The 27,671-nt window shown below is 39.0% G+C and overlaps 6 protein-coding genes across 11 annotated transcripts; 3 read left to right on the top strand and 3 right to left on the bottom strand.

The window, feature by feature from the left end:
• Window positions 1-2,301: 2,301 nt before the first annotated feature.
• LOC6638074 (coronin-7) lies at window positions 2,302-11,851 on the bottom strand. Of its 6 annotated transcripts, none has more exons than XM_047011366.1 (14): window positions 11,783-11,851; window positions 8,064-8,726; window positions 7,442-7,998; window positions 7,221-7,373; window positions 6,535-7,086; window positions 6,141-6,318; window positions 6,002-6,078; window positions 5,748-5,780; window positions 5,495-5,667; window positions 4,484-5,428; window positions 4,068-4,413; window positions 3,868-4,003; window positions 3,703-3,803; window positions 2,302-3,260 (listed from the first exon to the last, which is right to left on the bottom strand). In XM_047011366.1, exons 2-14 carry the CDS (start codon window positions 8,557-8,559, stop codon window positions 3,168-3,170), a joined length of 3,840 nt encoding a protein of 1,279 aa, XP_046867322.1. In that variant the 5' UTR covers window positions 8,560-8,726; window positions 11,783-11,851; the 3' UTR covers window positions 2,302-3,167. The 6 variants fall into 6 exon arrangements, with proteins under 6 accessions (XP_046867322.1, XP_015034789.1, XP_046867321.1 ...); XM_015179303.3 differs by having other exon boundaries at window positions 11,719-11,851; XM_047011365.1 differs by lacking the exon at window positions 11,783-11,851 and adding an exon at window positions 9,308-9,447.
• A 279-nt stretch (window positions 11,852-12,130) lies between these two features.
• On the top strand, window positions 12,131-14,635 carry LOC6638075 (vacuolar protein sorting-associated protein 33A). Its single transcript, XM_002061165.4, has 2 exons — window positions 12,131-13,829; window positions 13,897-14,635. Exons 1-2 carry the CDS (start codon window positions 12,387-12,389, stop codon window positions 14,344-14,346), a joined length of 1,893 nt encoding a protein of 630 aa, XP_002061201.3. The 5' UTR covers window positions 12,131-12,386; the 3' UTR covers window positions 14,347-14,635.
• Window positions 14,636-15,952: 1,317 nt separating this feature from the next.
• On the bottom strand, window positions 15,953-17,149 carry LOC6638060 (protein atonal homolog 1). The gene has a single exon (XM_002061166.4). It carries the CDS (start codon window positions 17,138-17,140, stop codon window positions 16,079-16,081), a length of 1,062 nt encoding a protein of 353 aa, XP_002061202.1. The 5' UTR covers window positions 17,141-17,149; the 3' UTR covers window positions 15,953-16,078.
• A 245-nt stretch (window positions 17,150-17,394) lies between these two features.
• Window positions 17,395-18,239, bottom strand: LOC6638061 (YEATS domain-containing protein 4). The gene has a single exon (XM_002061167.4). It carries the CDS (start codon window positions 18,095-18,097, stop codon window positions 17,396-17,398), a length of 702 nt encoding a protein of 233 aa, XP_002061203.1. The 5' UTR covers window positions 18,098-18,239; the 3' UTR covers window position 17,395.
• Window positions 18,240-22,579: 4,340 nt separating this feature from the next.
• Window positions 22,580-23,612, top strand: LOC6638063 (follicle cell protein 3C-1). Its single transcript, XM_002061169.4, has 3 exons — window positions 22,580-22,618; window positions 22,691-23,301; window positions 23,373-23,612. The coding sequence occupies exons 1-3, from the start codon at window positions 22,615-22,617 to the stop codon at window positions 23,556-23,558; spliced, it is 801 nt and encodes a 266-aa protein (XP_002061205.2). The 5' UTR covers window positions 22,580-22,614; the 3' UTR covers window positions 23,559-23,612.
• Window positions 23,613-23,764: 152 nt separating this feature from the next.
• Window positions 23,765-24,901, top strand: LOC6638064 (thioredoxin domain-containing protein 17). The gene is made up of 2 exons (XM_002061170.4): window positions 23,765-24,128; window positions 24,453-24,901. The coding sequence occupies exons 1-2, from the start codon at window positions 23,984-23,986 to the stop codon at window positions 24,713-24,715; spliced, it is 408 nt and encodes a 135-aa protein (XP_002061206.1). The 5' UTR covers window positions 23,765-23,983; the 3' UTR covers window positions 24,716-24,901.
• The last annotated feature ends 2,770 nt before the right edge of the window (window positions 24,902-27,671 follow it).

Genomic DNA, 27,671 nt, shown 5'->3' on the forward strand with positions numbered 1-27,671 from the left:
TCGGACTAGATACCCTTCTATTGACAATGTCAAAGCCCCACCCTGCTGGTGTCAATATACAGAAATCTATCAAGTCGGCTACTCACTAAGTTTCATGTAGTACTCTGACCTTCCCGGACACCGCGCTTAATCTGTCAAGAGACTGAGACGTTAATTTTGTCTCCCTGCATAATAGTATGCCAAGGGGAAGTCACCTCTTTTAATATTGTGAGTTCGCTTGGTATCTTCCTTTATCAATTAGTTGATAACATTAAGAAAACTTTCGTAGTGAATAATAAAAGCTAAATAATTTGAAAAGAAAATGGTTTTACTTAATATGTGAGTCACGTATCCTCCAAAATCTTTTTTTCATGATTTCGACTAAAATTGTCGCTTCAAGTGGTTTATTTTGAAAACGGATTACCTAAAAAAGAATTAATGTTATGATTTTGAATAGATCAGTTGAGTCATTTCCAGGATACCGACATTAGCGATATATACTTATCATTATACTTACCGATACTTATTTTAAATTAACTTGATTTTTTTTTTTTTTTGTTGTATTGCATTATTGTATTTTTTTATTATTTGAGTTATTGTATATAAATATTTGTTTTCCTTTTTGTTTTATTACTTAAGAGCTAGAGTATCGATCGGGAGTTATTGGATATATTGTAAAATAAATTGTATATAAATAATGTGTATGCTTTTTGTTGTTTTTTTTTCCGTTTGCTTTATCTGTTAATTTTCATGTATGTATGTATAAATATGTTTGTTGTTTTTACTTTCTCCGTTTTTTTCGCAATTCCTAGAATCGAATCACTGCACCGGGCCACTCATCAATATTATTATTATTTATCATAATTATAATCAGAATTACAAAAAAATTCAATCAATCAAATAGAGGGGGAAAAGTACATATTATAGAATTATCGTAATTGTATATGGCTAATATAAATACAGAATAATGACACCGACGTGGGTAGGGGAGGGAAGGCGGGAGGAGGGGTCCGGAACGAATATTATTATTATCATAATTTTCCTTTTTTGTTTCTCCACATAGTTGATGTCATTAATGTGAGTTTTGTTTTTTTGGTTTCGCTCGAAATCGATGAACCATTAATACAAGAATTTATATAATTGTATATATGTATGTATGTATTTGTGTATATATATTTAAAAAAAAACTGCATTATTCCCCCGATTCCAAGAAATTTGTTTGCTTCATTGTTCTCTTTTTGTTTTTCTTCATGCAGCATTCAAATATTCAAAGCAGACGGCGGCTCACAAATATCATATCTACATACATATATAATATAATGAAAAAATTATTTTTGTTGTTATCTTTATCATTTTGTTTGCCCTTGGGCATTTTCCACTAAAGATCTGGCTTCATGTTGGTATTGTTTCTATACTATATTTGTATACGGAATAAGAAGTATCAAGTTTTTCTTTAATATAGTTTTCGTTTGTATACTTGCTATGGTAATGTTGGAATGCATATATATATATATATATATATATATATATTATATATATATATAAATGAGTTTGTGTATGCATAAGTACTAAATGAGAAGAATTGAGTTTTTAAAGGGTTTTGAGTTATTTTTAAATGAAGAAGACGATGCTTTCAATTTTTTTTCAGTCCATAGATATATATGTATGTATGTATATTCAACATGCATATGTATACATATATTTTGCGAGCTATATGTATACGTATGTCTAATTCAAACTATGAATTGCCCGAGACTTTAAATTGTTGTTCTTGGTCTGTGTCTATGTGAATAAGAAGAAAACTTCCAAACACTTGGAGAATTCCCTCATTATCAGTCGTTGTTGTTTTGGTTGCTGGCAAACTATTTTCTCTGGTATGCATATAAAAGATATAATTATAAATATATATATTCTATACATATATATATATATATATATATATATATATATTTATTGTATATATATATATATATATATATTTATTTATATATGTATTTATATAAAATGTCGACATCCCGTATTACTATTGCAAAAATACAAATTAAAAAAAATGCAAAACATTTTTTCACTGTTTTCAAGTCTTTTCGTTTAACATTTTGGAATTATCAATTTCGCTTTTGTTTCATTTTTCTTTTGCTTTGTGTGTGTATGTATGTATGTTGTTTGTTTGTTTTGATTCTTTTGTTACTAGTATTTGATTTTGGTTGTTTTGTTTTATGGGTAGTAAATGTGATTAGTTTTAGTTAGTGTTACAAAAAATATGCTCGCTTGATTGGCTTACACGCATAGTAGACCTTACAAAATGTGAAGGCAAATCAAAGAGAGACAGCAATATATAAATATATATATTCGAAAGAGAGAGAGAAAAAGAGAGAGAGAGAAAGATAGACAGAAAGTGAATTGAAATGAAAGATATATATGTATATCTTAAAACATTCATCATCGACAATGCTGCTGCTGCTCCTTCCCCTATATCATATGGCCGCGAAACTTAATACGCAAAAAATCTAAAATTAATTGTCAATATGCTAAGAACTAATTTTGCACTAACTACTAAAAACAAAAACTCACATACAAAGAATAAAAGCAAAAAAAAAAAATAATAATATAAAAATCTTTAAAAAAAAAGGACACAAACTTAAAAAATCATGTCATATAAGTTACAAAGAAAAACAAAACAAAAAAAAAACTAAATACTTATGTTTGATAATTTGGCAATTTTTGAGGAAGAATAGAAGATGTAAGAGGTGGGAGGGTTTAAGTAAGTTTAGTCACTTAAGTCCGTATTTACGGAAGATCAAAGGAGAGTGACAGATAGGAAAGCATCCGGTTTGCGAGAAGGACATTGTAGTATTATGGGGTATGAAGGAAGAGAGAGCCAAGGCCTTACAGTTTGGACTTATCTATCAGTTTATATATATCAGTATATAACTTAATGCATATGTATGTCTATGTATAAATATATAATTGTTGATTTTTTTTTTATCATGATGTTGCCGCCATGTCAGAAGAAGAGACTTAGATGGGGAAAGAGAGAGCGATAGTTGCGTTAAGAGCGAGTGATCGAAAGGGTGAGGGGAAATAATCCATTCCTTTTTTATCTATTCTAAATTGTGAAATTGTCCTGTTGTTTATATTGTTGTTTTTCTTGTTGTTGCACCACATTGTTGCCTTTTCTGTTTCCATTGCTACTCCTGCCATTCATTCTCATCCACACCCTCCATGTCATCCTGCTCCAGCTTTGTAGTATACTCCATACGTGCACTAACAGATTTTTGAATCTAAATCAAAACAAAAAAATATAGATATGTTCACATATTAAAATTTTCTCTTTTGGCTTGTTGGTTTGTAAATCACTCAAGATTCTTGGAGGGCAATTTCTTGAGAATATGCTTCTTGTCTTATGAAATAATCTAACTAAATATTGGTACTAACTTGTTCGAAAGTTTTACTATCACAAAGTTGCATTAAATAACAATTACTGACTGGAAAAAAGATAGGCTCTAATTTAGCGAATGTTTGTGTTTAACTGGGACACAAAAACAAATTTTGCGCTGAGAATTGTAGAAATTCTTTAAACCAATTTGTACCTATGTTATCAGTTTCTGGGAACAATCTTACGCGAATTTAACATTTAATTGATATTTTTTTTAGGGCATTGGTCTCTAAGCCAATAAATTGAGAGGCACTACAGCTATAGCCAAAAATATCTCCCTAGCTCACCTCTTGCTGTTTGCTGCTCTCGTACTCGGACTTCTGGCCAAAGTGTGAATGTGGTTCGGGTCTCTTTGCTGCAGCTACTGACACTTGTTGTATGGAAGAAACTGAAAAAAAAAAATATATATATGTGAAAAAAATATCTGGGAAGATCGTAGTCTTCTTTCTTACGCGTGTCCATGCCATCGGGTTTGAGACTGATTTTATCAGCTGTTTTATCACTGAAATTAAACCATTCATCCGATGACACTGTGGCATTCCAAGTGATGCGTGTGGGTGGGAACAAGTCATCTTGGAATAGTTCACTCTGCAAAAGAAAAATGAAAATGAATCTAATTGTATATTGAATAAGATTTTCTTTTGGGGATTACCTTGATGCGCGGCACTGTGAAACTGAGAGGCTCAATAGTGGTATTGGTTAGCCTATAGGCCTTAGAGAATTCTACACTTGCCACATCGCAATGGTTTTTGGTCAGGAAACTGAGACCTTGATGCAGTGAAGTGCATCGATGATGCGACAGCGGGCAAATATATGGCTCCTCATCGGTTATCTCGTAGCAATAGATCGTCGAGTCGCCCTTGCCGGTGACAAACAATGTGGAGCTATCCTCATCGTAAAATGGTATCAAAATCGATGGTGATACATCCAAACTGACTGTGTTCAAAGGTGCCTGTAACTTTTGGGCATTGTACACGCTAATCTGTCGTTCCGAGACTCTGCATAGAACGAGCAATCAAATTTTAAAATACATTCTTCCAACGATCGTACTGGGGGCGGTATACTTACTTATCGAAGCCTGTGCAGACAATGTAATGCCCCTCAAGTGCCCAGCTTATGCGGGCTCCACGTGTGCCCACTGGTCCGTTGCCCTCACGTATGGGCGCCTCCAATTTGCGTGGATTGTAAACTCTGATTTTGCCATCCTTGCAGACGGTGGCCCCCAAACGTCCGCATGGCGACCATGCATAATCAAATATCTGATCTGTGTGGCCATTTAGCGAACATTTCTCGCTCATGGTGCGTAAGTCCCAGAGTTTTATGGTCATGTCATAGCTGGCTGTTAGCAAGACATCCGCAGCCAGCGGATGGAAACGTATGAAATAGATTTTGTCCAGATGGGCGGTTAATTCCGCTGCTGGGGTATTAGTCGGCTCGGTTAGTCCGTCTTCGTTAATTAGCCAGATTTTTACAATGCCATCATCACAGGCAACGGCCAAGCGTTTGGGATCAAAGGGATCCCATTGGAAATCCATAATGTTGCTTCCATTGACCAGAGACGGTATCACACCATCGGCCAATCGGCCCGGGCGACTTAATTCAAAAATTGCTATTTTTCCACCCGGCCCCGAGAGTGGAACAGCAACACGCTCATTGTTAGCATGGAAGCCATTGCATTCACCGGGAATCTGGCGACTTAAATTACGCAGATTCTCAATGTGTGTGGATTTGTGACCGGGGGTGCCCTTAAGATGCCGGAATTTGGATACCTTGCCAAAGACGGTTGAGGTACGCTTGGTGGAAGCGGATGCCGAGAAGGCAGCCTCAGTAGCGGATTTCTTGATTCCAGCCGAATTTACATTCCCATTGCCACGTTGTCTGTGTTGTTCCTCCAACAATTTACCCTCAGGCACCGAAATTCGCTTCGTGTCAATTTGATTGCTTTGCGACTGCTGCTGATGTTGTTGCTGTTGATTGGGTTTTAGGGGCTCACCCTTGGAATGCTCACGACGTCTATTGGACACAGTCAAAACAAATTAGATTTAATTGAATAAAAGTGAAAGCGGAATTTTTACTTACAATGGCACCGGCGATTGAGCCTTCTCGTCCACCTGACTTTTGGATCGGCTTTCGTAGAGCCGACGTCGTTCAGCAATGCTGCTCCTGGCCGATGACAATCGTCTTAAATCGGCATCTGTACGATCTTCCCCCTCAGTGGAGTTTTCCGATGACTCAGAATTCTGCTCAAAGATCTAAATTGGGTAAAAGTACATGAAACAAATGAAATGGTAAAGCAACAAGAATGTGGTAAGGCCAAGATTTCGAAGCAGACCTTGTCGGATGATTCATCATCGTCAGCTGAAGACTATAGTTGTGTGTTACATCGGTTGAAGAGGCAGGTAGTTTGGAATAGGAAGCAAAAGAAGATAGACAAAGTATTTTTTTTTTTTTTTTTTTTTTTTTTTTTTGAAAAAAGTGTTAGCAAAATCTTAAGAAATGTTCCAGAGTTTTTTTGTTTTAGTAGGTAAATAAGAATGTCGTGCGAGGGTGAGATTAGGGGCTGGGGTCAAAAAGTGGGTAGTTTACCTTGCGACGTTCCGAAGTAGTTAGCGACTTTTGGACTCCATTGCCAGACAAAGGATTGGGCTCATGCTCATGTTTCTCTACATAGATTAGCAATTGCAAATTAGATTGGGATTTTGTAAATCAATAATTCACAACTCACTTTTAATCTCAATTTCCACAATAATGTCTGGCTTATTAGTGGGTGGCACAATCGATTCGGTTTCCTGTCCCACGTTGGAGATATTCTCATGTGAACCGGGAGCCAGTGGCACGGCAAACACCTTGTCAAAGGATACATCGCCAGTATTGCTTGAGAATGGTTTCGGGCCAAGTCGCGGCTACAGAGTGAGAGAGAGAGAGAGATAGGAAGAAAAATCAAAGGATTAGTCGATAGTAAAACGAACGAAGAGAAGTTAACATTCAATGCTAATAAATAATAACAATAATATAAATTACAACTAAAAAATTATCTAACAAAAATCTCAAAATAATAATAGAGAACAACATAACAAAATCAAATCATATTTAAGTCATTTGTTAGAATTGCTGGGCACCTTATAGGCTTGAGCCGCTGTTGTCCTTGGTCTAGGGCGAGGCGTTCCATTGTCTGCTTCGCCAGCAGAGACAGAACCACCACCCACCACCTCGGGCAGCGAATTGTTGCGCGATGTGCGCGGCATGGGTTTGGGCGGTGAATTACTGCTACTGGCCGAATTGTTATCCATGCCACCTGATGACAAAGCCTCCTCACTGCTGCCCATTGAATGCTCATGTTCTGTCGGGGATTCCTTATCCTTGTGTAACCAACCATCTAATTCCTGGCCACGATCCTTCTCCGAATCTGTCTTATATTTGGCCTCAAATTTACGTATCAGTTCACTACACTCCATTGAATCCTTTTTCGATTCATTAGTGTGCCCACTGTCATTGCCATTCTTCTCCTCGAAGTTTTGATGCTGAGATTTTCGAAACAGAACGAACTGCTCATTGTCATTGGGGGCAGCAGTTGATGGCTTTTCTGACTGCTGCTGTTGCGGGAGCTGTTGTCGCTTGGACTTTTGATTCTCCAAATTTCTAATGAAATCGCCTAAGTTGCCGCGATGTATCTAAATTAATTGGGCCGTTAGAGAGAGATTAAGTCCTCGAACTATTTTAAACCCCTTTTTCTTATCTTATTAGACCCGTCATTCCCTTAAACCACTTTCCCAAAATCTTTCTATTCTAAAAGGTTAAAACTTACAATAATTGGCTCATCTCCATGCTCACGCTTGGCGGGATCCAAATTCATCTTGGGTACTGCCTGATTGGTGCCGTTTAACCATTCGCTGGCCACTAAAGCAGTTTTATAGCCAGTAGTCTCTGGATAAAGATCAGCATGAAAATCACGATAGGTCTGGAAATCGATTATAGAAAAAATTAGTACCAATTGCCCTTCATTTTTATTGATGGATGAATGATTACCTTTCTGGGTACTTGATACATAATAGGAATAACCATATTGGATGTCAATTGAAGCACACGATTGACTTCGGCCTCCATTACTTTAAGTGCCCGCTTTGGCACCAGACAAGCTCCTTTTGTCTGTTCGCCCGTGTGCCGTAATCCTTCAGTTAGATAGGGATCTTTATCGGTTATTTCCATATAATTAATTGTGGTATCCCCTTTGCCCGCCAGAAAAAGCATATTCGTATCGGGATCAAACAGCGGCATCAATATACCCGTCGAGCAATCCAACTCGAGCGTCTTTTCGGGCTGATTAAAGTTACGTATGTCTCGTATAATAACCTGACGCAGTCGAGCTGCATCGAAACCGGTGGTAAGGATGCGCGATTGATTGCCTAGCCAAACAACACGGGAATCCTTGATACTCTGATGCGATTCGGCAACCATTTGTATTGGTGATCCGGCGGCACGTGGATCAAAGATGCGTACATACTTGTCCTTGCAACTGGTGGCCAGGACAGTACCGTCCTCCCGCCAACTGGCCGATTGTATGACCTCCGGATGCTCATTGTTCGCTGGAAAAAAATCAAATGGATTACAACCAGGGAACCATGCAGAGAATAAAATGTTTAAAACTTACAGAATATCTCCTTCTGCACGCTCAGATCAAAGAGTGCCACACATCCTGCAGCCGTGGAATACATTAAACCATCGGCCGTCGGATGAAAGCCGACTGTCTCAACCCGTCGCTGTTTGTGGGAAAAAACTGCCTCCGGGTCGGAAAGCGATTGCTCTAAGCCCTTTTCGGGTATATGCCAGATTTTCACCAAGCAATCCTGTGATGCCGTGGCCAAGAGACCGTCATGGAATGGTGAGAATTTCAAATCTGTCACTGTATCTGTATGGCCATGAAGCAGCGGCATTGTTTTACTCTTTCTTCCGCAATCATCGAGCGGCAGCACTGAGACACTGGATCCCGTATGCTCCCAATTGAAGGCCATAAATGCTGCCGAGGCGGCAATGTTATTACCATACGTCTGGTAGCTGCCCACACAAATCTCACGGACACACGCCTCCGCTTTGGGGACAATGGGCGCGGCATTTTTATATTTGGAAGCCTTAAAGCGCCAGGCCATAGTTAATTACACGCAAAAAATAAGATATATATATAGATGCACGCCGAGAGAAAGAGATGGAGATGAAGTGGAATGGAGTGGCCCCCTTTTCCTTTTCTTTTGTTGTCCAGAAAGTGTTTATAGTTGTCTCCTCTTTAGCGCTGCGGAACTTGTATTGACTGGTCGTTCTGCAAGAAAGAAAACGTTAAACAACATTGTTATCGACGGGCCCTCTGAATGAAAGAATGTTTCGCTTATGCTATTGTTATTCATGAATCATTTGATAAGTCACACCATCACCACCAACACCAGACCACAATATTATGGGCACTTGAACACAGTGATGATGATAAGCGCAATAGCAGCAGCAAAAAAAAAAAAACCTCTCTAGAAAAATAGCAGGAAAAATATATAAATGGCTAGCTGGATGGAATTATCTGTGGCACTTGGTGCGTCCGAATGAAAAGAGAAAGCAAAGCAACAAACTGGATGCCACAAGAATTGCCTTCAATGACAATAAGTAGACGAAGATGATGCCGGACACAAGACAAGTCAAACCAGTCAGTTACCCGATTTCTATACTCAACACCCACAGGGTGAAAGGGTATAATAAAGTCACTAAAATGCCAAAAGACTGCTTGTCTGGACACATGTACATATGTATATGTATGCATGAATGTTCCTTCCAGCAGCCACGTCTGATCAAGCATTAATATATGTACGTAGTTCTAAAGATCATAAGAGAAACAAAATTTTAATTACTTTTAACCTTTTTGCATACTCCCTTTTTTCTTATCCTTCTTCTGCACTAGAAGCAATTACAGAATGAGTTCACTCAAATTGTACATTTGCTAGTTTCTGTTAAAATTTCTTCGTCTTATATAAAATATCTCTAATGTATTATTATGTATGTTTGTATGTACATAGAGAATTTGAATTAATACAGAGTAAGAATATTGTTTTTGACATGATTCAAATTTGAAATAGTTTTCAATGATGATCGAAACAATAGTCATCTTATGACCTTGTATCTTACATATGCATACATAGTATATGATGTATGTATGTACTTACATATGTACGGGTAGCTACTTTAGATATATGTACATACATACTTTTGGGGGTAAACAAAGTCGACTCATTATAAATGCATTAGTACCAGGCATAAAGTAACGATGACATATTTCGTCGTAAGATTCGTCAACATTTGATAAGTGAGCAATCGTCATCGGTGGTATGTATGTACATACTTATGTATATATATAGATACATACATATGTATGTAGTTTATATACCTATATATGTATGTATGTACATATATTTTGTTCTTGACAATGGAGAACTGCTAAGATAGAAAATGGGATCAAAGTGTAATTAACCAATTTTTAGTCAAGGTACCTTCTAATAACTTAGTCATGAAAACATACATATATACACACATACATACATACATATGTATATATTTCTTTGCCGTTTATTACATATGTTGCAAGTGCAAAATGTTTCTTTAAGTCTCTTCGTTTTAATAAAAAATAATATTACATCCGTTGGGTATTTAGCATTTAAAGGGTGGTTTTGGTGGAAGCTCTTAGTATTAGTGTTTAGATTTCTATGTATGCATGTACATATGTATATCTATCTATGCCTAAAGAAATCTATAACATAAGAATATTAATATCTCTGTATTTATTATTTTAAGGGCTAAATTTTCGCATAGGTAATCACTGAATTTACTTCCACTTAGTGAGATGAATTTCCTTGTTTTGGATTTTTGATCATAGTAAATTTTATTTTTAGAAATAGGATGCGCCACGCCTTAACTTAGCTGTATTTCACTGTGTGTGTATTAGCTGATCGGCAGTGGTTACTATAGAAACTATTTCGACTTGCATCATCTTCCTTTTTCATTGTGAAGAATTGGAGAGTTTGTCACACTTACACGGACACTCACAACAGGCGAGTAACTCGCATCCAAATAAAAAAAAAACATACACACAGATAGAGATAACTTTTTTTTTGCCAAGTGCAACCCACTGATGGTAGTATGGGGGAGATGGGGAGAAAGGATGATGCGAGAAGAAACACAAAAACAACAACCACAACAACAGCAACGACGACTGCGACGGCAGCAGCAGGCAATCGACGCGTGCGCCAAATCAACTGGTTCGTTAGAAAGCTGCAAAACAAATGACCAGCAGCAGCGGCATCGGCATCGGCAGCAGTAACCGTTGGGTGGACTTGGTGGTTAGGCCAAAAGCAGGTATTGATATAGCTTGGTCACCAGGTATTGGTAATGGGGTCAAGTGATTTAGCAGAAAAAGAAAAAAACCGCCAATAATGGAAAAAAGTAAAACAAAATCAACTGCAAAACAGGGCGGAAGTTGCAAGAATATACAAAAAAAAGAGGGAGAGAGATGCACAGACAGCAGGATAAAAGAATAAGTGCGAGAAAGAGAGAGTTGTCGAGGCAGAAATAGACAAGTGCACGACACAACCTGCAGGAGAGCAAAGTAAAAGTAACGGGAGGTGCAGCGTGGGAGAGCCACAAGGGAGTGCGATAAAAGGGAGAAAGGTAGGTGGTAAGAGAGCCACTGTGACAAAATGAGAGAAAGAGAGCGGCGTCGGCATTTTGTTTTTGTGAATTGCAGCAAAGGGTGCAAGCCATTTCACGCTCTCTTCCTCTTTTTGTATGTGTTTGTTAGCTTGGTTGGGGGTGGCATAATAAAAGAAAAAAACCGGCACGTAGCTTTCATACTGTTTTCCTTTTTTTGTATATTTTCTTTCTTCCTTTTTTCGTCTTTCCATCTGTGGTGGTTGCTTTTTCTTTTTCAATTTTCTTTTTTTGTTACGTTGCATTTATTGACATTTTTGTTAGTTGCACTTTGCGTGCAATTAATTAGCATTAAACAGGATGTAGCCAGGCGGCTTAGTAGTATGCAATTTAGGAGGCTACACAGTTGGTAGGGAATGGGGGGTGGTGTTGGAGTGTTGCTTGGGTCACACCCTATACTTGTCGCCGGCAGCGGCAATGACAATGACTAACAACAACAACAAGCCGAAACCGACGCCGTTTTCCGCTGGGCAAACAAAGGAGCCGTTTTTTTTTTTAACACAGACATATCCACACATACACAAATATAAATGTATATGCATTTACTTCAAAATGCATAAAACCACAACCTGCTTCAAAATCGTTTAAATCACTTGTTTTTTCACTTTAATTTTTAAAAATCATTTATTAAACCTTAACTTGTTGTATTTTGTTGCAACCAAAGTAGCAACAAACAATACACCGACACCCACACAAACACACACTCACACAGTTGGGCAGAAACTTCTCTTTTTCAGTTTGGAAAACAATATTTTTGTCTTTGGCACACCCTATTTGTGCACCCTCAGTAAATAGTGGCTCAAAATAGTGGCATAGTGTGGGTGTTTATCAGTGCTGCCACTTAAAAGACTGCTGCCAGAGTTGGCAAAAAAGGATATAAAATATCGAAGAAGGCGCTATTTGTAAAAACAGCAAAACTGTCAAGTAAAAAGAATATTAGACTCGTATTTAACACATAATTTAATCGTTCCAGGTGTTTTATAAACGTTTCTCATCGTAATTAAATTTAAAACGTGAGTGCCAATCTTTGAGTTTCGTATTGTTAAATTATCGATAACACACTAGCTCGTCAGCTGTATTAGCAAATCGGAGCAAACACAAACCGAGGTCCTCCTAATCTAAAGCCGAATTCGTACGTGGGCGTATAAAGAAAAATTAATAGCAAAACCCCTCCGATTTTAAATCCAATCCAATTCCTGGTGGAAATAATAAACTTTTTTTGAATCTGTGAATCGAAATGCTTCCATATTTAAGAGGCCAAGGCGGCCAGCGAGTAAATCTGCAGCTAATGCAGGAGTCGGCTTGTCGTGAGCTGGTGCAACAGTTGGACAGCATCGATGGGCCCAAGGTCATGGTGCTTGACGAAATGATGATTGGTCCGTTGGAGCTTGTTACCAGATCGAAACTGTTTGCGGATCGCGGCATTACCCTGATGGCCCTTAAGCCAGAGCTACATCTGTCCAAGGAAGTGAACAACGTTGTGTACTTGCTGCGACCACAAGTGGCTCTGATGGAGTTACTTGTGGGTCATGTCAAGGCCAATGGGCAAGCGGGTCGGCAATTTCACATTCTTTTTGTGCCGCGTTGCTCTGTCCTCTGTCTAAATCAACTTGACAATAAAGGATTTCGTAGTCACTTCGGGCGTATTGAGGAATTGCAATGGAATTTTCTTCCCTTGGATGCGGATGTAGTGACGATGGAAATGCCACAAGCTTATCGCGATGTAAGCGTTGAGGGGGACACAACTTCCTTGTATCAGGCTGCAATCGGATTGGTCCAAATGCAGCGTCTCTATGGAAGGATACCCAAGATCTATGGCAAAGGGGTAAATGCTCAGCGTGTCTGGGACTATGCCAAGCAGCTGGGTAGGGACGAGAAGTCCCTATACTACGGCGATAAGGGAGCCATCGATCAGTTGATTCTCCTGGATCGAGGCATTGACTTGCTTTCCCCCTTGGCCACTCAATTGACGTATGAGGGATTGATCGATGAGTTCTATGGCATAAGGCAAAATAAGTTGACCTTGCCGGCCAACCATTTCCACGCCGATAAAGTGGGCAATGGTAAAAGGGTGGGTAATGAACACCAACAAGAGGATGCCCCACTTCTGAGCAACGAGTTCAAGACCATTATGCTGCATTCCGGTGAGCCATTGTATGGGGATCTGCGCAACAAGAATTTTAATGAGGTAACTAAGTTGCTAGCACGCAAAGCACGTGAGATTCAAAACCAAATGAATGAGAATGCTACCGCCCAACGTAAGACGGTGCCGGAAATGAAGAGCTTTGTAGAGGAACTACTGCCTCAATTGTTGGCCGAGAAGAATGCCACCTCACAGCACACAACTATTGCGAGTCTGATTCTGAACCAGATCAGTAGCGATGCATTTACTGACGACCTGGCAGCTGAGCAGGAGTTTATGGTTTGTGCGGACATCGATAAGCCAAGTGCATATATTGAGGATCTCATCGCTCGCGAAGCGGATTTGCGCCTGGTCTTGCGCCTAATGTGTCTGCAATGTGCAGCCGGCTCGGGTCTTAAGGAAAAGGTGCTCAATTATTACAAACGCGAGCTGGCCCATGTCTATGGCCTCGAGGTGTTGCTCACAATTAGCAACCTGGAGAGGGCTGGACTCTTACACACGCAGACCGAGTCAAGGGCGTACGCTGTACTCCGTAAGGTAAAGATAAAAAAGCGTTTCTTTTTAGAAGCAAGAATAAATAATATTATGTTAATCCCTGTTCCAGACTCTTCACCTCACCGTTGACGACAATGTTGAAGTGAATCCAAAGGATATCAGCTATGTACATAGCTTTTATGCCCCACTCACTGCACGTCTTGTTGAGCATTCACTTAAACCACTTGGCTGGCAGTCGCTCAAGAGTCAAATTAATAATCTACCTGGTCCCACATTTGAGGATTTTCAAGCTCCACTCATTGGTATCAGTGGAAGACCCAATGAGGGTCCCATAGGGTCGGCTGGGGGAGCTATAGGATCTGGCAGTGGCGGCAGCGGCGGCTCTTTGCTTCATGTTCCTCGCGTCGTACTTGTTTGTTTCGTGGGCGGCTGCACTTTTGCTGAGATAGCCGCTTTGCGTTTCCTTGCCGCCCAGGAGGATAACAACGTGGAGTTTGTGATTGCCACCACGAAGGTAATAAATAAGCACACATTTCTGGACAGTCTGATGGGATCTTGAGGTCATCATCTGAGCCGGCGAGAAGCTTATCGCTTGTCCAGCGACTGTGGCCTTCTAACGCGTGGATGAAACGCGTCGGGACCTTTGAGGGCCGAGAAGCCTGGTATGTTGGAAGGCCAGCAGTTGCCCAAGAGTAAGCGTATAGCTGCGTCAACATTGGGTCGTATTGGAGTATATAGGCAGAAAAAGAAGTAGTCCATCGGCACCGATACAGATATTTTTCCAATCCAAATATACATATATACATTCACATATAAAGTTATAATTATATGTGTTTATGTCAACAAAAGTCAAATTATTATTATTGATATATGTATATATTTATTGATATTTATCTATCCCATATATTATACATACATACATATATATTTGTATTTAGACCAGCAATATAAATTTAATTTAATTTCTAGTATTTAAATTTATATCTAATTGTTTAAATGTAACCAAAAAGTTTAGCTTAAAACTTAGCCACGGGCCCTTAAACCTTTCTTCAATTTCAATCAAATAATTCCATATTTAAAAAAGAGTTGTTATATATATATACATGTATATTTATGTATATATGCATGTAATTTATTGAATTTAATTAAATACAATATTACTCACTTAGTTGTCAAAACAAAGACGAACGATATATATAGGGATCTGTTGTTTTTATATTCACACTCTCGATTTATCAGCTTGATTAACTTGCTCATTGTTACAAGCTAACAATCTATCGACTCCGCAACATGTTGCAGACTCCATGTTTAGGTACACAACGTGCTACAGCAACATTGCCTCTGTTCTATGCACATACATACGTAAGTATAAATTGACCTCAAGTCCCATTGGTTTATACGATTGGGAGGATTATAATTTAGATACGTGTTGCTTTTGACACAGTCAACCGATTACATTCAAATTTTATTCAAATAGTTGCAATTGCAATTGGTCTTGAGTTTGCGTTTCTGTGGCAGATGTGCGTATATACTTACTAGAAACCCTGCCACGCTTCGCTGTGCCCGCTTTTGAAAAATTAAAATTGTGAATTTGAAATTTAAACTATCCTATCTCTCAAGTTAGATCGAACTGCACATGGTGTGCGAATTTTATTATAATCGGTTAAGTGGTTTAGGAGTCCATTGAGGACAAACATGAGATCTATATATATTAAGATGTACATACATACATATATTAATACACATAAAAACCTGGAAGGTTTAGCTATCTGCTTGATTTTTAGAATTCATTTCAAATATAAAGGTAAACTTCTTGACCGAAAGCCCGAATGATTTCAATTATTTGCTTTTACTTTCCGTGTAATAAGTAAACTCTAAACAATCAAAGCTTAAAACATCATTAGTTTTGGTTATGATAATAAAATTCTTGACTAACCAGACTTTTATTTACTTTTTAAAGCCAACCTACATACATTTTATCGGTGTTGGTATTTGTAAATAAGAATCGATTCGAAAACAGTTTTCCTTTCTTGGTGGTCTGAACTGGGATTGTAATGGGATTGTAATTTACTCGTGACAGATTCGGTTCTGAAAGCATAGAAATGACTAGACTTCAACGTCATCAACGTCAAGACCAAAACTAATTATCAATTGATTCTTACATATTTTAGGCAAATTAAGTTTTAATGGGTACTGTAAAAACAAATCGTATACTAAGAAAACAATTTAAGGACGAGGAAAGATTAGGGTATTCTCGTATATGGATGTAGCTGTCTGCTGTAGATTCATCCTTAGGTTTTGCGTCGTTTGCCCAAACTCAGATCGGTGGCAATGTTGCTGCCGTCCATTTTAGAGCGTCGTTTATTGCTGTTGCTGCCCTTGACCGGGATGTTTGTTGGATTTGGATTCGCCACAGAAGTTGCCGATGTTGTTGGATTTGGAATCGTCTCATTGAAGTTGACCGAAATTTGCTCTGTCTTAATACCAATTGTTGGAGCTATCATAAGGAGATCGTTGCCGCTCCGTAGTTGCTGCTGCTGCTCCAAGCGTTCACACTTGATAAGCCTCAAGGTATCTGGTGCATGACCATTGATCATCCGATTATCATTATTATTGGGCTCATCCACCAGTGGTGGTTCGCTAGTGGGTTGACGCTGCTGCCAATCCAATATGCCTGATAGAAGTTTGATATACTTAATGGCGGAGCGTAGAATTTCATTTTTCGATAGCTTCTTGTCCGGCGGATGAGTGGGCACCAATTTCCTGAGTTCAGCAAAAGCCCCCGATACATTTTGTTGGCGCCAACGCTCACGGGTATTTGTAAAGACCTTACGGACCCCTCCACCGCCAGGAGCAGGAGTGGCAGCGCCCAGAGGAGTGGAAGCAGATGAACCGTTGACCGATGAGTTTAACGTCAATGAGCCACCATTGCGACTGGGTGAGCCGCGACTAAAGAGATTTGCACTGCCGCTGCGAGGTGAATTGGATAGTGAACGATTGCCATCCGTCAGGCCGCCACTTCCATTGAGCACTATGTAGTCCCTGAGATCTTCGTCATCCTCCTCGGTATCGTTAAGAGAAAAATCTGACAAGTCGCCATCGGATATCGATTCGGTTTTCGGTTGCAATTGAACATATGGTGCAGCATGACGCAACAGAGCCGGCGGCTGTCGGCCTCCAGGTGGTCCAGTTGGTCTTGGTGAGTTATTCACGAGGGCTTCTTCTCGTCGATTGGCATGTCCATTGCTAGTGCTGGTGATTGAAACTGAGTTGGAGGAAGCGGATGCACTGGAGGCGCTGGTGCTGCGTTCATCGGCATTGTCAGCATTGTTGCTCGAAGGAAGCCAGGCCATGATGACGTCTGCTCTGGTTTAAGTTACTCTGACAAATGCCAAGTAGCAACAGAAATCACCTTGGATGGCAATCCACCCCCAGAATGAATGAGAAGGCGTGGCCTAAACTTCTCTAAACCCTTATCAAGATGGACAATGAGACAGAGAGAGAGAGAGACAGAGAGAGAGAGAGAAACAGACAGAGATAGAAACAGGCAGCGAGAGAGAGAGAGAGAGAGGTAGAGACAGATAGAATGGATTGAGATAGGGAGTGGGTTAATCCTTATCCAAAGGGGGCAACAATGGGCCACGTATATTTAGACGCCATTTGGGTTGTTGCGGTTTCTGTGTCTTTACCTTACCCTTTTCCTTCTTTATCGGCAGCAACAACTCCCCCCCTCTCTGCTCATGGCTGGTTTGAACCTTTGGCGGTGTTGGTGTGGTCAAACTTAATCTCATACTCTCCGATGGATTAACAAAAGCCATACGATCCTTATGCTCTTCGCCCTTGAAATCATGTCTGATATCCAAACAATGTTTACCATTCAATATACCCTTCGGCTGATATATATATGTTGTTGGCGTCATTTTCACATCCGAATATTCCACTTGCATCTCAATCGGGAAATCCGTGTCCAGCACTTCGGTTATCTCGAAAGGCGAGGCATCGGCCACATGCAAACGCAATGGGAGACGCGGTGACATCCGAAAGCTAACACGTCTCACATAACAACCCATATCCACATTGTCCAGCTCCCGTATATAGACACACCAGGTTCGTTCTACCACCTGCGGCTGGTAACAATCCTTTTGCTCCAGTTTGCATCCAATGGCGAATTCCTTGCTGATCACCACACGCTGCCCCACACCGCCGCCCATCAGAGCGCCGCCTCCCGTAGTCGAGTAGGATCGATTGCAACTGACCCTCTGGCAGCCATCCATCACACTCTGATGTTGCATCAAGTTCGTATAGCTCATGGCAAGAGAACAAACAACCAAGGAGTATTAGCCAAAATAGATTAACTGACAATTTCTATAAATGTATTTTTCGATTTGTTTTGAACATTACCAGAATTTCTTTTCAACTGTCCAAAAGTCGAGCATGTGATACATATTGTTTTTGGAGTCAAGGCCAACTATTACTGAATTATTTTCAGAGACTATTTTAATCTTAACTAATTATTCAGGTTCTTGGGTTGTTTGGCATTTGGTACTTGGTTTTGCCAGTTCGCTTGCTTTTCTTAATTAATTTTCCTCTATTTTGATTTCAAGATAACCATTTTTAAAATATTTTTTTATTTTCAGATTACAGCAATATACGGGTAAATAAAGTGAAATTGTTTGCCATCTTACATATATACATACTATATACATACATACGTTAGTACTAACGTTCTAAAATGGAGTTGCGGAATCTGCAAACCTTTTTCTAATTCAGTACTCAAGACAAGTTTAATAACAACAATTCTAAGCTATCTGTCCTGTGATTTCTTGTAAAATATGTCACCGATATTTGTATAAGCCCAAACCAGTTAAGACAGCTTGGCCGAGAGCGTACCTATTTGGAAGTTGTGGAAAAAATTCGGGAAACACATCAAATGCTTAATCTCTAAATGTCACCAAATTATTAAAAACAGTTTAAATATAATTATATAGAAGTGAAACCATTTAAAATTGTAAAATTAAGTTGTAAACTGTTCTGGCTAGAAAGGGAGCAAATGCTTTCTGTTGCTATCATCTCACACAAAAAAGGAAAAGAAAACGGTCCGCTTTATGGTAATTAAATGTCTTAGCCCTTCGACACAAGAGAACAACTAAGTACAAGAAAAAAAGTAACCCAAAAGCTGAAAAAATGCGCAAAGTTTTCGTCGATTAGCGTGAAAATTTCAACGGTATTTCGAGAACTCGCATATTAGTCAAGCCCTGGAAATAATTAGCAACACCCGAGATGGAGGGCTACCTCCATCTCCAACTTCTATGCGGCTGTCCAATGAGAAGCGTTCAGGGCGCAGGCGCTGGGCCCGAGAGGCGGAGCCTAAACCTTAAGCAACCCCTGAAAATTTATCGTAAACCGCTAACCGTTTGGCTGCACAACTGAAAATTTCTGTTTTATTGCTATTCATTATTATACTATACTTTTATCAGTTCAATTGAAATCATTTTTTCGGATGGTCAAAAAAGTCAAGGAATTGAAGCCGTGGATCCACTAGGTATTTTTTCTGCTTGTTGACCATTTTGCGAGCCCGCTTCAAATCTCGATGCAAACACACTTCTGCGGAAGGTTTGTCTTTCGATTTCTCTTCGCGGTTCTGGTGGGTCTTCACTTTGAGCATCTTCATCATGCGTCTGGAGGGATTGACAAAAGTTATCGTCTCGACATGTTCGCTTAGGACACACGGCTGCTCTTGGCCAAGAGCGTCAAAGGATTGCAGCTTGAGTTGATGATGGAATATGGTACAAGAGTGATGCACATCGCGAAAGAGTAGTGTGAGAGTCACACTCAGATCCTGGCTGCAGTACGAGTTACTTTGAAAGGGGGGCCCATCCACAATGCTAATGCAATTGGCGCATTCGTCGCTGAAGCGGAACACAACCTGCTGTACAAAATCGCCCAGATGCAGTTCATCCTCATCAAGCTCCACGTTGTTGCCGTTGTTTGAATCGACTGGTTCTGCTTTCACATAAACACGAAACTGGTGGGTCCAGCGACGGTCGCGTGGTTCATCCAAGCGACGCGAAATACTCCCAATGATAATCCGTTTGTGTTGCTCCTCCGAACGTTCACTAAAATGGGGATCCAATAGGTAACGACTCTGAGAGATATCCATGTTCTGCATCGTTGCTAGCCTTCTCTTTGGTCATAACCTATGTACTGGAGACTGGAGATTTATTCGGAATTTATATATAATTTTTGTGTTTTGCCTAGTGTTCCAGTTCTGTTTATAATTTCAAATAATCCGACTGATGCCTACAAAGAATACCTACTGACACTAACATACTAAACCTGGTCATGGCCTGCTGACATCATTGGATTGGTAGGGAGCATCGAGAGAAATTTGCATAGTTTCGGTTTGGTCAGAGCCTGCTACATAGATACGTCTAAAAATATGTTCTACGCTTAAGATTCATGGCAGGATTTATTGAAAATGTCGCAAGAACAGCAGATTCAAAGACATCTGTGTGGCAGATTTAATTTAATTTTTATCAGATTTGAAAGTGAAAATCGATTTATGTATGAAATCATTGTTGAGTCTTTCTAAGAGCATAGTTAAAAAACCTTATATTATATAAACTTAATATCCCTATTTAATGTACAAATGATGAAAGCAATTTGGCAATATTTTGTAGAGATTTTTGATATATTCATATTTTTTATGATATTGATAAGCGGCTCAAAAAACCAGCCACGTGCCACATTCCCCGCATATCACTGTTCGGCGTCATCACTGTTCGGCGTCATCACTTTCGGATTAGATCGAAGGACCCCAAGAAACTTGGGCCTGAGAAAGGCACTCTAATCCGACTCACAGGCGTCGGGCCACACTCACATACAGCCAGAAAGGGGTGGAGCAACCCTCGCTATGACTTTTATATGAGCTAAACTAAGCAGCTTAGCGGCAATCAAATGAAAGTCAAACAGTCGCCCCGTCGACCCAGAGCATCAACATTGAAATCAAAATGAAAATCAAATTAGCACCAGTTTTGGTGGCTAATTTTGTATTTTTTTTTTTTTATCATTCCAATGGCAGGAAGTGAGCTGAAGTTTGAGGTTAAGGACACGTGTGTGTGCGGGTCAGCGATAAGAAGTTGCACACGCACGTGACCTTACCTCCCCAACCTCCGCCTCACCATTCGAAAGGTCAACGTAATCACTTTCAATTTTCACACCCACTCGAGCTGAATTTTGCAACTAATGCTGCCAATTAATAAAATTCAATTACTACGATAAGAATATTCAATTCAAACACCGCTGATTTTTTTTTTTATTACCAGAGGGCGTGGTTAATCGATTGTGCAACGCCCCGTTTTGAGAAGGAGAAACGCCCGTAAATGAAAGAAATCGTGGATACATATTATCTATATGTATACCCGACATCATAGAAAGACAACAAAAGACTGAAGCTTACATATTTTATACAGGAGGGACCTGAATCTGAAGGGATCGAGCCTCTACAGAAGTTTTAGCTGAATCAGTATTTTAATTGAAAATTACACCATTAAAATCGACTGAAATTTATTTTGAGTGCCATCTGGTTTATTTGAACTAAAACGAATTCTCTTTAACTAAACTTGCTTACAAATCATGCATTAAATAAGCTTTATTTATCATCCTAGCCATCATCTGATTTTGATTCACATTTTGTGTAGACTTCTTGTTGGAACTTCGGATATAGGGTGCCGAAAACATCACAGTTAGATGGCAGTTTTTCTTGAACAGGCTAAGAGATTGGTTAGAATGTGGGCGAAAATTCGACGCTGCTGCTATTGCTTGTGTGGACGTGGAATAAATATGAAGTCCGATTTCGAGTCGGATTCCCTGACTGATTCGTACTTTAGACGTTCCACGTTACCAATCCGGCCGGACACAACGACCACAACAAGGCCAGGGGTACGACGTCTGGAGGATAATTTTGAAATGGCGATATGTACTTATCCCATAACCAATATGCATTATGTATTGAGTATCATTACCAATACGCAAGAGGAATTGGTCTTCCAAAGTATTGCAGGTCCATTGGAATCGCAATCAACAGAGTTACAGATTCAGGTCGTTTAATAGCAAGGCAGAAGCAATCCTTTTATATTTTCTATTTAAATAAACACATAAAAAACCGCTTACAATCAATACCGAGAAATTAAAGTTATAAGTTATTTTAAACACATAAAAAGCGCGAGTCATTCGAGTTGAGTAATCCACGTCATGCTCAGTGGATATGATTAAAAAAAAAAATTTCAAATTGAGCGCACAAGCGCTCTGTCGATGTTTATAACTATCGATGCTTATCGATTGAGCGTAATAAATAATCGATACCAGTAATGAAAGTTAGTGTTGCGAAATGAAAAAATAGTAATTCAAATTACGTTATATTTTCAATTTGCTTTTAATCAAGAAGCTCTTTATATAATCTATTTTATAACAACTTCAAGGTATTCTAAGTCTAATTGTGAAATTGTGTATCACACAATTTACTATTGTGAATATATATATTTTAAGAAGGTTTTTGAATATCAAAGAACACCTATTTGAGAACTTTTTAAAGTAATTCTTCATTCAATGTTCAAACTGCAAGCACAGCAACTTTGGATGTACTATCCACCGTGACCCAATTAATAATTGGCCATCGTAAACTTGAACTTCAGTAGAAATGGAGGTGGAAAAAATTACATTTTAGAGGTCGCGAACAGAAAAGTTGCCGATGCTTTGCAAAAATATTGCATAAAATGCCAGCGACGAAAGCATATGTCAAACAGAAACTGGTCGAATTCAGACGAAAATGGGTAAGATGAAATGGAGAAACTAAGCAAAAATATCAGAAAAGAAAAGCAAATGACTTTCTGTATTTTCAAAAGCTAACATGAATCGGAAAAATGTACTTCTTGTGATGCTGGTGCTCATCCTAAATTGGCATCAATTGGAATCCTCGAAAATTGCCTATAAAAAGCCACTCTATGGCAAGGCCAATGCGCTTAAAGACAAACGTTTAAAATGGAAGCCAACTGGAAAGATTGGCAACGAATTGGAAGTGACGACGGTTGCATTAAGCACTACAGAGACAATGGATTGGCCAGCGCCATTGGAATTTGTCATAATAACCACACCAAGGAGTAATCCCCTAGCGACAACAACAATGCAGGAGATGGAAATAGACTCGGAAGAGAGTAGTAGTTCAAATGTCTTGACCAGCGAGAGTACGACTCCCAGTGACGGCAGCGTAACTACCGCCCCCGCTTCATTCACCTCAAGTCTGGATAATACTTTGCCACTTCCACCCACACCTGCACCTGCGGAGACAGGTGACTCACCCAGCAATCAGCCTGTTCCCTGCACCTGCGGTGTCTTCTTGTCCTCTCAAATCCCAAATGGTTTGCCGGAAACTCCACTTATAATGAACGAACTTGATCGCATGTATCCATGCAATGCGATCGGACGGAAACAATGCCAGACTAAGTGCCTCGAAGCGGTAAGATAATGGAGAATGGACCTGTGAGAGACAACAAATCTTGTTCCTAATCAACTTTCGCTCTCTTTTAGATTGTTCAACATTTACCCAATTCGGCAAGTATTGTGTGCTCGGCATTGGGTCACGATTGCCACAAGGAACGTGCATATTTGTTTATTAAAAACTGCCATAACCAATGGGTAAATACGAATTTGCAGGCCGGCCGTGAATATTGTTGTAGAAATGGTTTACCCTATCGCTGTCCACTATTGGGTTGACACGTAAAAAGGAGTATTAGAATTGCACGCAAAATAAACTTTTAAAAATGAAAATATTATTATTTTTAATTTGGTGGGATTTCAAAGCGTTAAATTTTGAAAACGATAGTTTCACCTATGACCAAAAAATGTATCGATAACTTATGTACTTAGTTTTTTTTTTCTTGCGTGGTATTTTTACATGACACGGCCACACTAAGCCGGCAAAATTTTGTTGTTTATATTTCATCGATGTTGTTTTTGGCATCAACTGATAACGGAAAATAAAATAACAGAGTGCAATAAACTAATCGCCGATTAACAATTAAGGGGGAAAGAGGGGTAGGCAGGCAATTGAATGAAGATAAGTCGGCGATAGAACTCACTGCAGACCACAAGAGAAGCCAGAAAGCAACAGTCAAACTGTCATCACCCACGTCTTCAACATGCCGAAATATGTGCCAGCACGTGGATACAAGGAGTTAGATTCACTACTCCAGCGCTATAATGGACAAAAAGAAGTTGTCTACATATATTTCTATGGCGAAAAGGATAGCAAAGGCGTAAGCTGGTGTTCCGATTGTGTCGAAGGTATGTAAGATACTATAAGAGAAAAAGACAGAAAGAGACAAAGAGAGCGAGAGTGGCAGCAAACAGACGGGCGCTAATTCCGATCACAACGAACTGTATATATCCTATCCTTTTTGTCAATTTCGCCATCAATCGAAATCCAAAGCCTACAATCAGTTAAGAGTCCGATGGACGTTTTATAACAGGAACCACCATTATCTAAAGCCGAAAAATTTGTCATTATAGTTTGACAATATAGAAATCTATGGGCTCTCGAATCGTCTAGGGAAGTTTTGTGACCTTCTCATGTGACTTTACTAACGATAAATACTTTGCCCATTTCAGCTGAATCCACCATTACGAAAGGATTCACACAGCTTGCCAGTGATGATGCTGTTGTCGTGCAAGTCGACGTTGGCAATCGTGAGGCGTGGAAGGATCTTAACAACGACTTCAGAAAGCCACCACTGAATATCAGTGTAATACCCACATTAATACGCTGGAACGGTGTCGAACGTTTGGAGGGTGATCATTTACGCAACATTTCATTGCTCGAGCTGTTCTTTGAGGAGACGACTCAAAATAATAGTAGTGCGACGAAGCCCTAGAGTATCGATGTTATCGAAGTGTGCTTAGTGTAAACAAGTGAAATTCACACGAGACATTAGAGAGAGTGCACACATTGAGAGCGACAGGCAGAGAGGTCGTACCAGAGCGAGTATGTTCAAGAGAGAACACATCAAGCAAGAGTAAAATAAATTGTTGAGTCAAACTCAAAATACGCTCAAAAATAATTTCACTGGTCTATAAAAAACGAAGAGAGGAACGGAAATGATGGTGGGAGGGGTGGTTTTGGTTGTGTATGTTTGGGGAGCTTGGGATTGCTTGGGGAGGATGCATGTGCCGTTCGTTCAGTTGTTCGTTGTTCGGTCGACAGGTCGGCATTCCGGCTTTGGCATATTCCTATTTTATTTGCACGCACGTCGTCGGGCAGGACGAATCGTATGGGCGCGCGCCGCGTTTATCCGCTGGTGTCCCCACAAAAACAAAACCCCGCACCTTAACTAAATTCCAACGTTCGCAAGTAGTCCGTGTGTTTTGCTAGCAGCAGCAGGAGCTACAACAGCAGCAGCACAATCAAATATAATAACGGTAAACATTGGCACGCGGACGTCACACACACAAACACACACACATACATATATATGTATACATATGGATGTATATATAAGGGTTAAAGGCGACCTCCTCCTACAATTTTTTTCCTCGCTGCCGCAATTAACTGTTGCACGTTTCTTTCGATTTGCTTTCAATTGATTTTTGTTGATTTGTTGCTTCTTCGCCATTTGACTTATTTTATTGTTATTATTATTGTTTTTCGTCAATAATAACAACAACAAACACACTTGGCCATCATTTGGCGTTTTGGTGTTAATAAATGTGAGTGTCAAAAAATATTTGAACAACTTTAGATAGATGGGGCGAACGAACGAACGAACGAGGGAGCAAGCGGCAAGAGTATATAATATAAATTTACTCAAGAAATGATTTAATGATCGCCAAAATATGTGTGTGCTTCTTTATTATTAATAATTTTTATGATGTGAAAGTGAAGGTCAATTTCAATTTTGTTTGTGTCATTTTTTTTTGTAAAAGTGTAAAAATGTTCCTCGAAATTGAAACAAAGAATATGCAAAAATTAAAGCCTACTTTTTGGCTTAGCGGCGTTGCTCAAAGAAAGTCTGAAAGATGGGTGAATATGCCTTTCCAAATTGCTAAATGGAGAGCAGGATGCAAAATTTCATTTCATTTCAGAACTATACAGATTTCAAGTCCTATATAATTGTCCCACGTTCCTATCAAATTTTCAATTTATTCAGTAGAGCTCATAACTATTTAAAAGGATCTAGGAAACAGAATAAACAATAATCATCTGTCTTGAATTTAGAGTTATTAGGGTTAGTGGGTCAGGTATATCATGGACTTCTAACTAAATTCTGTACTCCTCATTGAATAAAAATAAGTTGTGCAAAAAAATAGGAATCGAATTTTCGATTATATGTATTATGTTATATGTATGTTTCGAAATTAAATTCTCAATGTGTGCAAGTGGGCGAAAAAATTAAAAAGCAAAAAAGAAATAGATTTCAGATACAAATAGAAATAAATGTCAATTAAAAACTAAAAACTCATACAAAAAGAGAGAGAGAAAAAATCTTAATGAGGCACGTAACAGGCCGGACAGCTGACCGACGGGTGTATATGTAGGCAGATAGATAAATAGGTAGGATAGGGTAGGGTAGGCAGGTGAATGGTAGGTGGATTTGTCTCGCTGTTTTTGTTGCTATTGATGGCCTTGCCTATCTCTTCATTGGCAAGGAAAAAAAATGCGAAGACAAAAATCAGCGAAATGTCATTAAATGGCTCGTAAAAATTGTGAAGAGAAATATACGTAGAATAAATTATATTCAAGATGTTTTTTTATGGCAGAAAATAGACATGGGCGAATATGACATACTTACGTACTATTTCATATAGATGGATAAATAGATAGATTCAACCTCTATAGATAGAAAAGATATAAACATAGATTATTGGATTAACGCGGGGATCTCTTGTATATTGCTCTCGATTTGATGTACCTTATATCTACATATAAATTCCGGTGTGGCGACTCTGGGTGGGCTGAGAAGCATGGAGGGGATGGGACATTGCCGATTTATAGTGTCATCCAAAATCATAATTTATTAATAATTTCTTGTTCTCAATGTGGGTGTATGTGTATTTTTCCTCTGTATCTATTCTGTATTTTTGTATCTATACAGATAGACAGATATTTATATGTATTTATATATTCACACACCCGCATTGTATATATGTATTTATTTATTTTGTTGGTGTTTTTGTTTTATATTTAATTGACGCATTTAGTTCAACAAGAACCACAAATATTTGCAGTGCATATATCCTCATATACAACAAAGTGTGTTGGAGAGTGTATCTACAAAAAAGATATAGTATCTGCTTATACATATATCAGATATATGTATACAACACATTCGAATTCCGTATATAACTAAGCCAAAGATTTTGCTGAACTTTCTATGCTTTTTCATCCGATCATTCCTACAATCATTGGGCTGATATTCTGAGTCCTCTATTCAATATAATAAAATCATCCATAGAATATACATATATACACTATAATATTGATGAAACAATTAAAGTTCTATGACAGATTGAAGAAAATCCCGAGTTTGAAAAACCAATTGCGAATATTATATAGAAAGTACTTATATATTTATAAAGGTAAATAACTGACCTTCTCATATGAAAATCAGAAGGGTGGTGGATGGGGTAAATCGGTTGAAGGAAAGCAATCCGAACTGCGTTATCACTACACCTGGAAATTAGGTAATGGGCCACATGTGGTCAATGCTCATCACATTAACCAAACGAATACAAAAATAAGACCGATAGAGTGAGAGAGAGAGAGAGACAGCGAGAAAGGGGAAAGATAAGGGGAGAGAGAGGGGGATCTTCAATATGGAAAGCTTATCAAAA

This window comes from Drosophila willistoni (genome assembly GCF_018902025.1).
Source record: "Drosophila willistoni isolate 14030-0811.24 chromosome XL unlocalized genomic scaffold, UCI_dwil_1.1 Seg141, whole genome shotgun sequence".
Classification (NCBI taxonomy): Eukaryota; Metazoa; Arthropoda; class Insecta; order Diptera; family Drosophilidae; genus Drosophila; species Drosophila willistoni.